The sequence below is a fragment of the Nerophis lumbriciformis genome, linkage group LG33, assembly GCF_033978685.3.
Source record: "Nerophis lumbriciformis linkage group LG33, RoL_Nlum_v2.1, whole genome shotgun sequence".
In the NCBI taxonomy this organism is placed as follows: Eukaryota; Metazoa; Chordata; class Actinopteri; order Syngnathiformes; family Syngnathidae; genus Nerophis; species Nerophis lumbriciformis.
Genome location: NC_084580.2, coordinates 26,891,467 through 26,905,000, shown reverse-complemented (window position 1 = coordinate 26,905,000; position 13,534 = coordinate 26,891,467). Strand labels below are relative to the sequence as shown.

The window sequence follows — 13,534 nt, the reverse complement described above, 5'->3', positions numbered from 1 at the left end:
TTATTTTGGACCATACCTTTATTACTATTATGGACCTTACCTTTATTAATATTATGGACCGTACCTTTATTATTAATATTATGGACCATACCTTTATTATTAATATTATGGACCATACCTTTATTATTATTATTATTATTATTATTATTATTATTATGGACCATACCTTTTTTATTACTATTATGGACCATACCTTTATTACTATTATGGACCTTACCTTTATTAATATTATAGACCCTACCTTTATTATTAATATTATGGACCATACCTTTATTATTAATATTATAGACCGTACCTTTATTATTAATATTATGGACCATACCTTTATTAGTAATATTATGGAGCATACCTTTATTATTATGATGATGGAGCATACCTTTATTGTTATGATGATGGAGCATACCTTTATTATTAATATTATGGAGCATACCTTTATTATTATGATGATGGAGCATACCTTTATTATTATGATGATGGAGCATACCTTTATTATTATGATGATGGAGCATACCTTTATTATTATGATGATGGAGCATACCTTTATTATTAATATTATGGAGCATACCTTTATTATTATGATGATGGAGCATACCTTGATAGCTGCAGTGGCGATCTGGAGGTGATGGAGTCTCCTTAGTGTGCTTTCTCGATCTGTGAAGTAGGAAGCAGCTAACTGGTGCAGCAGCTCCAGAGAAACCACATTACTGCTGCTGTTGTTGTTGTTGTTGTTGTTGCCTTCCCACTTCTTGCTCAGCTTCTGTTTGTCCAAGAAGATGGTCAGAGACTCCTCCCCTGAGGAAGGAACACCACATGTCAACCAGCAACACAAGAGGAAAAAGCTCACATGTTGAAATTGATATTTCCTCATCTTTCTTCCATTCACACTGTTGCCATGACAACGCCTCGGTGACGCCCTGTGGATAGCAGCTGACTGCTGCCATACACCCTCACCCTCACCCTCACCCTCACCCTCACCCTCACCCTCACCCCAAACCACAACACACAACATCAATACATGAATGACAGGCTAGATGGATGGATGGATGACAGGCTAGATGGATGGATGAATGACAGGCTAGATGGATGGATGAATGACAGGGTAGATGGATGGATGAATGACAGGCTAGATGGATGGATGGATGACAGGCTAGATGGATGGATGAATGACAGGGTAGATGGATGGATGGATGACAGGCTAGATGGATGGATGAATGACAGGCTAGATGGATGGATTTATGACAGGGTAGATGGATGGATGAATGACAGGGTAGATGGATGGATGGATGACAGGGTAGATGGATGGATGGATGAATGACAGGGTAGATGGATGGATGAATGACAGGGTAGATGGATTGATGAATGACAGGGTAGATGGATTGATGAACAACAGGGTAGATGGATTGATGAATGACAGGGTAGATGGATGGATGAATGACAGGGTAGATGGATGGATGGATGAATGACAGGGTAGATGGATGGATGAATGACAGGGTAGATGGATGGATGGATGAATGACAGGGTAGATGGATGGATGAATGACAGGGTAGATGGATGGATGGATGAATGACAGGGTAGATGGATGGATGAATGACAGGGTAGATGGATGGATGGATGAATGACAGGGTAGATGGATGGATGAATGACAGGGTAGATGGATGGATTTATGACAGGGTAGATGGATGGATGAATGACAGGGTAGATGGCTGGATGAATGACAGGGTAGATGGATGGATTTATGACAGGGTAGATGGCTGGATGAATGACAGGGTAGATGGATGGCTGAATGACAGGGTAGATGGATGGATTTATGACAGGGTAGATGGCTGGATGAATGACAGGGTAGATGGATGGCTGAATGACAGGGTAGATGGATGGATTTATGACAGGGTAGATGGATGGATGAATGACAGGGTAGATGGATGGATGAATGACAGGGTAGATGGATGGATGAATGACAGGGTAGATGGATGGATGGATGGATGACAGGGTAGATGGATGGATGGATGAATGACAGGGTAGATGGATTGATGAACAACAGGGTAGATGGCTGGATGAATGACAGGGTAGATGGATGGATGAATGGATTGCTTGAGGTTTATTTGGAACAGTTTCAAAATGATCGGTCAAATATTTGACACATTTTCATGGTTTGTGTACAAGTTGTGTGAAAAGGAGTAGGAAGAAGGTGAGCTTATTTCATCCTCCCACTCTTCCACTTCACATCCATTCATTCATTCTTAATACAACTCTTCTTTTCATCAATGATTAGATTGACTTAAAGGTGCCGTTTGCAGCTTCCTCACACTTACATTTTTACAAACTAGAAGAAGATGCTATGCTATGTTAGCATCAGTGCTTTATTACAACACATTGTTCAATCATTCTTTATTATTGTTTTTCAGCTTTCTAAGTTGATGTATACAATGATTGTTGTTTACTACAGCCACTAAACAACGCACAACTACAGCAACTAAACAACGCACAACTACAGCAACTAAACAACGCAAAACTACAGCAACTAAACAACGCAAAACTACAGCAACTAAACAATTCAGTCATTTAGTTGTGTGGATTCAAGGAGCGCTAACGCTAGCTACAGTATCTACATTGAGATTACAACTAAAGCTAACGCTAGCTACAGTATCTACATTGAGATTACAACTAAAGCTAACGCTAGCTACAGTATCTACATTGAGATTACAACTAAAGCTAACGCTAGCTACAGTATCTACATTGAGATTACAACTAAAGCTATCGCTAGCTACAGTATCTACATGGACATTATAACTAATGCTAACGCTAGCTACAGTATCTACATGGAGATTACAACTAAAGGTAACGCTAGCTACTGTATCTACATGGACATTATAACTAATGCTAACGCTAGCTACAGTATCTACATGGACATTATAACTCATGCTAACGCTAGCTACAGTATCTACATTGAGATTACAACTAAAGCTAACGCTAGCTACAGTATCTACATGGAGATTACAACTAAAGCTAACGCTAGCTACAATATCTACATGGACATTATAACTAATGCTAACGCTAGCTACAGTATCTACATGGACATTATAACTCATGCTAACGCTAGCTACAGTATCTACATGGACATTATAACTAGTGTTATCGCTAGCTACAGTATCTACATGGACATTATAACTAGTGCTATCGCTAGCTACAGTATCTACATGGACATTATAACTAGTGCTATCGCTAACTACCGTATCTACATGGACATTATAACTAAAGCTAACGCTAGCTACAGTACCTACATGGAGATTACAACTAAAGCTAACGCTAGCTACAGTATCTACATGGACATTATAACTAAAGCTAACGCTAGCTACAGTATCTACATGGACATTATAACTAATGCTAACGCTAGCTACAGTATCTACATGGACATTATAACTCATGCTAACGCTAGCTACAGTATCTACATGGACATTATAACTAGTGTTATCGCTAGCTACAGTATCTACATGGACATTATAACTAGTGCTATCGCTAGCTACAGTATCTACATGGACATTATAACTAGTGCTATCGCTAACTACCGTATCTACATGGACATTATAACTAAAGCTAACGCTAGCTACAGTACCTACATGGAGATTACAACTAAAGCTAACGCTAGCTACAATATCTACATGGACATTATAACTAATGCTAACGCTAGCTACAGTATCTACATGGACATTATAACTCATGCTAACGCTAGCTACAGTATCTACATGGACATTATAACTAGTGTTATCGCTAGCTACAGTATCTACATGGACATTATAACTAGTGCTATCGCTAGCTACAGTATCTACATGGACATTATAACTAGTGCTATCGCTAACTACCGTATCTACATGGACATTATAACTAAAGCTAACGCTAGCTACAGTACCTACATGGAGATTACAACTAAAGCTAACGCTAGCTACAATATCTACATGGACATTATAACTAATGCTAACGCTAGCTATAGTATCTACATTGAGATTACAACTAAAGCTAACGCTAGCTACAGTATCTACATGGACATTATAACTAATGCTAACGCTAGCTACAGTATCTACATGGACATTATAACTCATGCTAACGCTAGCTACAGTATCTACATGGACATTATAACTAATGCTATCGCTAGCTACAGTATCTACATGGAGATTACAACTAAAGCTAATGAGCTTGCATGAGTTACGTACACACGTCATTACGTTAAACGTGTTCAAGGTCATGGGCGTTGGCCAAAGTGGAAAATATGCGTTGTTCTTTTCCAGCTGCTACACATTTAAAGTAGGAACATTTAAAGTAGGAACATTTAAAGTAGCAACATTTAAAGTAGAAACATTCAAAGTAGGGACAGGAAGTGTTTCTGGCTTCTACTTCCTAAACAAATATAATGTTTGGCTAGCAGGAGTCATGGCTAGCAATAGTGCCAGCGACAAGTCCGAGTCTTCATGTGGACAAACTGAATTCAAGAACTAGATTAACACTCAAAGAGCACAGACCTCCACCAGGCCTTATCCCCCAAAAGGCAAGAATACAAAAAAATAAAGAATCAAAAAACACAGGACGAGATGTTGAACAGTCCCTTGTGCCAAATGTGGAGAGTACTCACTCGAGGTGTCCTTGTTGTTGAGAGTGGTAGACAGACAACGTGGGGGTATTCTTGTGAGTTGGATGAGACTTGGTCTGGGTTCAATTCCAGGACAATTGGACAAGCAACACATCTTCAGTAGTGTGCCCTTGCATCATTGGGTGTTTCGGCCTTCAAACACTATACACCCTCCACAAAGGTGGCCCGCCAAAGGATGATCAGTCCTCAGCTTGTGTCCCGTGCTCAACTGTTCCCGAAATTCACCCTGTTACACTGCTGTTATTGGGGCCCAAGCGGGGTCCTTCCGCTTGAGCCAAATCCACTGGCTGCTTCTTTCGGCTGACTCTGAGACTGCTCTGATGGTCCTCCGCAGAGCCTGACCGTGGCTGCCGAGTTCCCTCAGCAGTCTGATGGTAGACGACGCCACAAATCCTCTGCATCCCACTTCAACTGGATAGACTTTGGTGTTCCAGCCACGCTGCCTCGCTTCTTCTGCTAGCTCTGAGTAGCGCAGCTTCTTCCGTTCATAGGCCTCCTCCACAGAGTTCTCCCATGGGACTGTGAGCTCTATGACGTAAGCAGTCTTCACCGAAGGGGACCAGAGCACCAAGTCTGGCCTGAGGTTGGTAGAGGCAATCTCAGGTGGGAAAACTACCTGTTTGCCAATGTCTGCCAGCATGTTCCAGTCGCGGGCCCTGTATAGGTGTCCTGCTTCTGGTTTGGTGGAGAGCTGTTTGGGTGTTTTCCCGCCCTCTCGGACAAACATTGTTGTCTTCATGGGATTAGATACTCTTGGTGGCAAGGAGTTGACGGCATCACGCATGCTCCCCAGGGCTGATGCCAAGCTCTTGAGGACCTGGTTGTGCCGCCAGGTGTATCTCCCCTGCGTGAGGCTCGTCTTACATCCTGTCATGATGTGTCTGAGGGTTGCTGGAGTTGGGCAGAGGGCACAGATTGGATCCTCGCCATACCACTGATGGAGATTCTTTGGTGATGGGAGCACATCATACGTTGCTCTGATGATAAAGCTGATTTTACTTGCTTCCATCTGCCATAGCTCCTTCCAGCTTATCTTTCTCCTCTCCACTCCTTCCCACTGCATCCATTGCCCCTGTTTGGCGAGAGAGACAGCCTTCGCACTCCTTAAGACCTCCTCCTGGCGACGCACCTCCTCCACCACCAGCGTCCTCCGCTCTGATGTTGTAGCATTTTCCCAGGATGGTTCTCTTGCAGTCAGGCCAAAGCCTCCTCTTCCCTGTTGGACCTTTCCCACGATGTCTCTGTGCCTCAGGGCTGCTGTAGCTTGCTGCACCGCATCGGATGGTGTCCACTTCCGCCCGGTTACTAGGAGCGGTGCAACAGTGCTGATGGTCTTGTCTCTGGAGTCCTTCAGTGACATCTGGAGTCTAACTTTAGAACACTTGTATTCCTCAGTTGGACTAGTGAGAGGTCGCTTCAGGATCCCTTTGCCGTAGAGGCCGATGTTACTTAGTGACGAAGATAGATATCTACATATATCCATATTTAAGAGTTATTTCTTTCTATAGTCAGGTTTGAAATAACTATTGTTTTCTCTTGACCGAGGGTACACTGTGGACTACCTTGAGCTTGGAATGCAGGGAGTAGCAATACTCCTTTTTCTTATCATATCCTGTCTCTTCTCAGAGTAGAACAATTGACTTGTGTATTACTTCTGGAGGGTGGGGGCGAGGGACATATCGAAGAACACAGCACTTCCATAAGGTTTTCAGATCAACTTGACTGCGCAATTGAATGTGTTGTCCTAGACTGGTCTCTCTTTCCAAAGCTTTGGAAATAAATTACAAAATACCTATTCTGTTCTGGTGATCATTTAAACTCAGCTTATGTGTCATCGAAAGAACTTGGGATTGACCAGTAACTTAAATTCCCTCGGAGGAACATCTGGTCCAAACGCAACATTAGACATTGTGATCAGCCTCAAAATACAGTCACTTGTTTCCTATCCATTTCCTGAAAGTTTCATCAAGTAAGAAACAATCAGACCAACTTACAAATCCTACCAATTGAGGACCAGCCACATGTTGGTGTGTGAAATGAAGCGTACCAATTGAGGACCAGCCAGGATGTTGCTGGAATGTAAGATGCAGGACTTGTGATTTATCATTGGTGAGCTGAGAGTTGTGTCGATACGGCAGACAGTCGTGTTTTGTGACTTCCTTCCATCTTCCAAGACCAGGGAAGAGGCAACAAGGAATCCAATACAGTCGACACAAGAATCGAAACTTGTCAGCTTGATCCATCTTTTCCTCTTTTCCTCCTTTCCATCCTTTCCGCCGCCCGATAAGTAGAGCTCATTAGGAGCCGGCTGATTGAAAAACAACCCAAGAGCTGTGGTTGGATGTTACACTTCTGAGAGATGTGGTTGGATGTTACACTTCTGAGAGATGTGATTGGATGTTACATTTCTGACAGATGTGGTTGGATGTTACACTTCTGACAGATGTGGTTGGATGTTACACTTCTGAGAGATGTGGTTGGATGTTACACTTCTGACAGATGTGGTTGGATGTTAGACATCTGAAAGATGTGGTTGGATGTTTAACTTAAGGAGAAAATTATGTGTTTTTAAGGACAAAAGTATGCAATGCCATGTGGACAAGAGGACCAAACGTAGACATAGCTTTGTGTTTGTTAAGTATCTGTGTTGGTGTGGACATGGTCTAAGATGTGTTTGTTAAGTATCTGTGTTGGTGTGGACATGGTCTAAGATGTGTTTGTTAAGTATCTGTGTTGGTGTGGACATGGTCTAAGATGTGTTTGTTAAGTATCTGTGTTGGTGTGGACATGGTCTAAGATGTGTTTGTTAAGTATCTGTGTTGGTGTGGACATGGTCTAAGATGTGTTTGTTAAGTATCTGTGTTGGTGTGGACATGGTCTAAGATGTGTTTGTTAAGTATCTGTGTTGGTGTGGACATGGTCTAAGATGTGTTTGTTAAGTATCTGTGTTGGTGTGGACATGGTCTAAGATGTGTTTGTTAAGTATCTGTGTTGGTGTGGACATGGTCTAAGATGTGTTTGTTAAGTATCTGTGTTGGTGTGGACATGGTCTAAGATGTGTTTGTTAAGTATCTGTGTTGGAGTGGACATGGTCTAAGATGTGGACACGGTCTAAGGTGTGGACATGGTCTAAGGTGTTTGCTTCTCTCTGCAGACTTTGTGATGACTTTTAAGCAAAATAACAATTTCTCAGCCAACTGGAAGAACACTTTATTATTATTGGAGTGTAAAAACTCTTCTTACCTCCTAAAGTAGCCGACGCCAGGAAGTGAGTCCCGTACTTCTTGATGAGGTTTTCGTTGATCAGCTGTAAGGTTGGCCGTCGCCCCAGCAACCGCAGGTTGCGTAAGAACTCTGGTGCTAAAGGTAAAGACGCTTTGAAGAGGTCTCGCTTTTCTGTGGCCAAGCTGTTCACCTTCCAGTGGCTGAACTCCCTGACAGGAGGAAAATAACACCGTCAATACACACTCAAACACAACACCGTCAATACACACTCAAACACAATGTCAATACACAATCAAACACAACAACGTCAATACACACTCAAACGCAACCCCAATATACACTCAAAAACAACATCAATACACACTCAAACACAATGTCAATACACAATCAAACACAACAACATCAATACACACTCAAACACAACCCCAATATACACTCAAAAACAACATCAATACACACTTAAACACAACAACGTCAATACACACTCAAAAACAACGTCAATACACACTCAAACACAACGTCAATACACACTCAAACAAAACAACGTCAATACACACTCAAACACAACGTCAATACACACTCAAACAAAACAACGTCAATACACACTCAAACAAAACAACGTCAATACACACTCAAACACAACGTCAATACACACAAACAAAACGTCAATACACACGCAAACACACACTCAAACACACACATTGTCACACGTTTTGTGGCAGAATTGGTATTACCACACAATACCTCAATGCTAACGAGGGGAAATGACATTGTTGTTGGCTTCAACAGTTAGGATTGCTTGTTTGCATCTCAACAGTTGTTTTTCTCACTACCATAGGGCCAAACCTTTCTTGCCCAGGCACACCCTCCTGGTTTTGGAGTATACATATTTGGGGTTTCGGCACCAGCCGCTAGACTAGATATGACCGATCTGAGTCTAAGACTAGATGTGACCAATCTTATTCTAAGACTAGATGTGACCAATCTTAGTCTAAAACTAGATGTGACCAATCTAAGTCTAAGACTAGATGTGCCCGATCTAAGTCTAAGACTAGATGTGACCAATCTAAGTCTAAGACTTGATGTGACCAATCTAAGTCTAAGACTAGATGTGACCAATCTTAGTCTAAAACTAGATGTGACCAATCTAAGTCTAAGACTAGATGTGCCCGATCTAAGTCTAAGACTAGATGTGACCAATCTAAGTCTAAGACTTGATGTGACCAATCTAAGTCTAAGACTAGGTGTACCAATCTAAGTCTAAGACTAGATGTGACCAATCTAAGTCTAAGACTAGATGTGACCAATCTAAGTCTAAGACCAGATGTGACCAATCTAAGACTAGATGTGACCAATCTAAGTCTAAGACTAGATGTGACCAATCTAAGTCTAAGACTAGATGTGACCAATCTGAGTCTAAGACTAGATGTGAACGATGTAAGTCTAAGACTAGATGTGACCAATCGAAGTCCAAGACTTGATGTGACCCATCTAAGTCTAAGACTAGATGTGACCGATCTGAGTCTAAGACTAGATGTGACCAATCTTAGTCTAAGACTAGATGTGACCGATCTGAGTCGAAGACTAGATGTGACCAATCTTATTCTAAGACTAGATGTGACCAATCTTAGTCTAAGACTAGATGTGACCAATCTAAGTCTAAGACTAGATGTGACCAATCTAAGTCTAAGACTAGATGTGACCAATCTTAGTCTAAAACTAGATGTGACCAATCTAAGTCTAAGACTAGATGTGACCGATCTGAGTCTAAGACTAGATGTGACCAATCTTAGTCTACGACTAGATGTGACCGATCTAAGTCTAAGACTAGATGTGACCAATCTTAGTCTAAAACTAGATGTGACCAATCTAAGTCTAAGACTAGATGTGACCGATCTGAGTCTAAGACTAGATGTGACCAATCTTAGTCTACGACTAGATGTGACCAATCTAAGTCTAAGACTAGATCTGACCAATCTAAGTCTAAGACTAGATGTGACCAATCTAAGTCTAAGACTAGATGTGACCGATCTGAGTCTAAGACTAGATGTGACCAATCTTAGTCTACGACTAGATGTGACCAATCTAAGTCTAAGACTAGATCTGACCAATCTAAGTCTAAGACTAGATGTGACCAATCTAAGTCTAAGACTAGATGTGACCGATCTGAGTCTAAGACTAGATGTGACCAATCTTAGTCTAAGACTAGATGTGACCGATCTGAGTCGAAGACTAGATGTGACCAATCTTATTCTAAGACTAGATGTGACCAATCTTAGTCTAAGACTAGATGTGACCAATCTAAGTCTAAGACTAGATGTGACCAATCTAAGTCTAAGACTAGATGTGACCAATCTTAGTCTAAAACTAGATGTGACCAATCTAAGTCTAAGACTAGATGTGACCGATCTGAGTCTAAGACTAGATGTGACCAATCTTAGTCTACGACTAGATGTGACCGATCTAAGTCTAAGACTAGATGTGACCAATCTTAGTCTAAAACTAGATGTGACCAATCTAAGTCTAAGACTAGATGTGACCGATCTGAGTCTAAGACTAGATGTGACCAATCTAAGTCTAAGACTGGATCTGACCAATCTAAGTCTAAGACTAGATGTGACCGATCTAAGTCTAAGACTAGTTGTGACCGATCTATGTCTAAGACTATATCTGACCGATCTAAGTCTAAGACTAGATGTGACCGATCTAAGTGTAAGACTAGATGTGACCAATCTAAGTCTAAGACTTGATGTGACCAATCTAAGTCTAAGACTAGATGTGACCAATCTAAGTCTAAGACTTGATGTGACCAATCTAAGTCTAAGACTAGATGTGACCAATCTAAGTCTAAGACTAGATGTGACCAATCTAAGACTAGGACTATATCTGACCAATCTAAGTCTAAGACTAGATGTGACCAATCTAAGTGTAAGACTAGATGTGTCCCATCATCATTGACTAGTTGTAATTGTAGTCCACAACATGCTAACCCTAACCCACTAGTCTCCTCACCATTGACTAGTTGTATTAGCCATGCATGCTAACCACAACATATGCTAATTGTAAGCAAATCACAGCAGAAAAGTGCAGCCTCCTTTTATTGCACTTTCCTGCTACATCCAACTTTTACCCTTAGTAATTTCACACACACACACACACACACACACACACACACACACACACACACACACACACACACACACACAGAGACAAGAACTTTATTTGTTGTGTGTCTGTGTCCATGGCCTTTTCAACCCCCGCAAGTTTGTAAGGACAACTTTATTGGAGTGCTCAGAGTTACTATGCGGCTGCAATAATAACAACAACCTGCTCTATGCCACCAGCCTCAGTAAAGTTACTATGCGGCTGCAATAATAACAACAACCTGCTCTATGCCACCAGCCTCAGTAAAGTTACTATGCGGCTGCAATAATAACAACAACCTGCTCTATGCCACCAGCCTCAGTAAAGTTACTATGCGGCTGCAATAATAACAACAACCTGCTCTATGCCACCAGCCTCAGTAAAGTTACTATGCGGCTGCAATAATAACAACAACCTGCTCTATGCCACCAGCCTCAGTAAAGTTACTATGCGGCTGCAATAATAACAACAACCTGCTCTATGCCACCAGCCTCAGTAAAGTTACTATGCGGCTGCAATAATAACAACAACCTGCTCTATGCCACCAGCCTCAGTAAAGTTACTATGCGGCTGCAATAATAACAACAACCTGCTCTATGCCACCAGCCTCAGTAAAGTTACTATGCGGCTGCAATAATAACAACAACCTGCTCTATGCCACCAGCCTCAGTAAAGTTACTATGCGGCTGCAATAATAACAACAACCTGCTCTATGCCACCAGCCTCAGTAAAGTTACTATGCGGCTGCAATAATAACAACAACCTGCTCTATGCCACCAGCCTCAGGAAAGTTACTATGCGGCTGCAATAATAACAACAACCTGCTCTATGCCACCAGCCTCAGTAAAGTTACTATGCGGCTGCAATAATAACAACAACCTGCTCTATGCCACCAGCCTCAGTAAAGTTACTATGCGGCTGCAATAATAACAACAACCTGCTCTATGCCACCAGCCTCAGTAAAGTTACTATGCGGCTACAATAATAACAACAACCTGCTCTATGCCACCAGCCTCAGTAAAGTTACTATGCGGCTGTAATAATAACAACAACCTGCTCTATGCCACCAGCCTCAGTAAAGTTACTATGCGGCTGCAATAATAACAACAACCTGCTCTATGCCACCAGCCTCAGTAAAGTTACTATGCGGCTGCAATAATAACAACAACCTGCTCTATGCCACCAGCCTCAGTAAAGTTACTATGCGGCTGCAATAATAACAACAACCTGCTCTATGCCACCAGCCTCAGTAAAGTTACTATGCGGCTGCAATAATAACAACAACCTGCTCTATGCCACCAGCCTCAGTAAAGTTACTATGCGGCTGCAATAATAACAACAACCTGCTCTATGCCACCAGCCTCAGTAAAGTTACTATGCGGCTGCAATAATAACAACAACCTGCTCTATGCCACCAGCCTCAGTAAAGTTACTATGCGGCTGCAATAATAACAACAACCTGCTCTATGCCACCAGCCTCAGTAAAGTTACTATGCGGCTGCAATAATAACAACAACCTGCTCTATGCCACCAGACTCAGGAAAGTCCCAGGACAGGACGCCAGGAGCGTCAACAACACCCGACCTAAAAGCAAGAAGATCTCTTCACATGTCTAGCATGTGTCGCAGGTGCACAGTTATAATAGGAAATCATCATTATAATAGGAAATAACAATTATAATAGGAAGGAATCATTATAATAGGAAATAATCATTATAATAGGAAATAATCATTATAATAGGAAATAACAATTATAATAGGAAATAACAATGATAATAGGAAAGAATCATTATTATAGGAAATTACAATTATAATAGGAAATAATCATTATAATAGGAAATAATCATTATTATAGGAAAGAATCATTATAATAGGAAATAACAATGATAATAGGAAAGAATCATTATTATAGGAAATTACAATGATAATAGGAAAGAATCATTATTATAGGAAATAATCATTATTATAGGAAATAATCATTATTATAGGAAATTACAATTATAATAGGAAATAACAATTATAATAGGAAATAATCATTATAATAGGAAATAATCATTATTATAGGAAATTACAATTATAATAGGACATAATCATTATAATAGGAAATGACAATGATAATAGGAAATAATCATTATAATAGGAAATAATCATTATAATAGGAAATAATCATTATTATAGGAAATTACAATTATAATAGGAAATAATCATTATAATAGGAAATGACAATTATAATAGGAAATAATCATTATAATAGGAAATAATCATTATAATAGGAAATAATCATTATTATAGGAAATTACAATTATAATAGGAAATAATCATTATAATAGGAAATGACAATGATAATAGGAAATAATCATTATAATAGAAAATAATCATTATAATAGGAAATAATCATTATTATAGGAAATTACAATTATAATAGGAAATAATCATTATAATAGGAAATGACAATTATAATAGGAAATAATCATTATAATAGGAAATAATCATTATAATAGGAAATAATCATTATTATAGGAAATTA

At 40.3% G+C, this 13,534-nt stretch overlaps 2 protein-coding genes across 2 annotated transcripts in view; one reads left to right on the top strand and one right to left on the bottom strand.

Moving 5' to 3' along the window:
- The window catches only part of brinp2 (bone morphogenetic protein/retinoic acid inducible neural-specific 2), a 127,579-nt gene that overhangs the window by 69,648 nt on the left and 44,397 nt on the right, over nt 1–13,534 (bottom strand). The window contains exons 3-4 of the mRNA XM_061928338.2: nt 7,883–8,073; nt 593–792 (exon numbers count right to left, since the gene is read on the bottom strand). Of these exons, the coding sequence (XP_061784322.2) occupies nt 593–792; nt 7,883–8,073 (391 nt within the window). The remainder of the gene's footprint in view (nt 1–592; nt 793–7,882; nt 8,074–13,534) is intronic.
- LOC133575627 (glucose-6-phosphate isomerase-like) overlaps nt 1–13,534 on the top strand; it is a 52,564-nt gene that overhangs the window by 15,499 nt on the left and 23,531 nt on the right. The gene's annotated exons all lie outside the window — the stretch shown is intronic.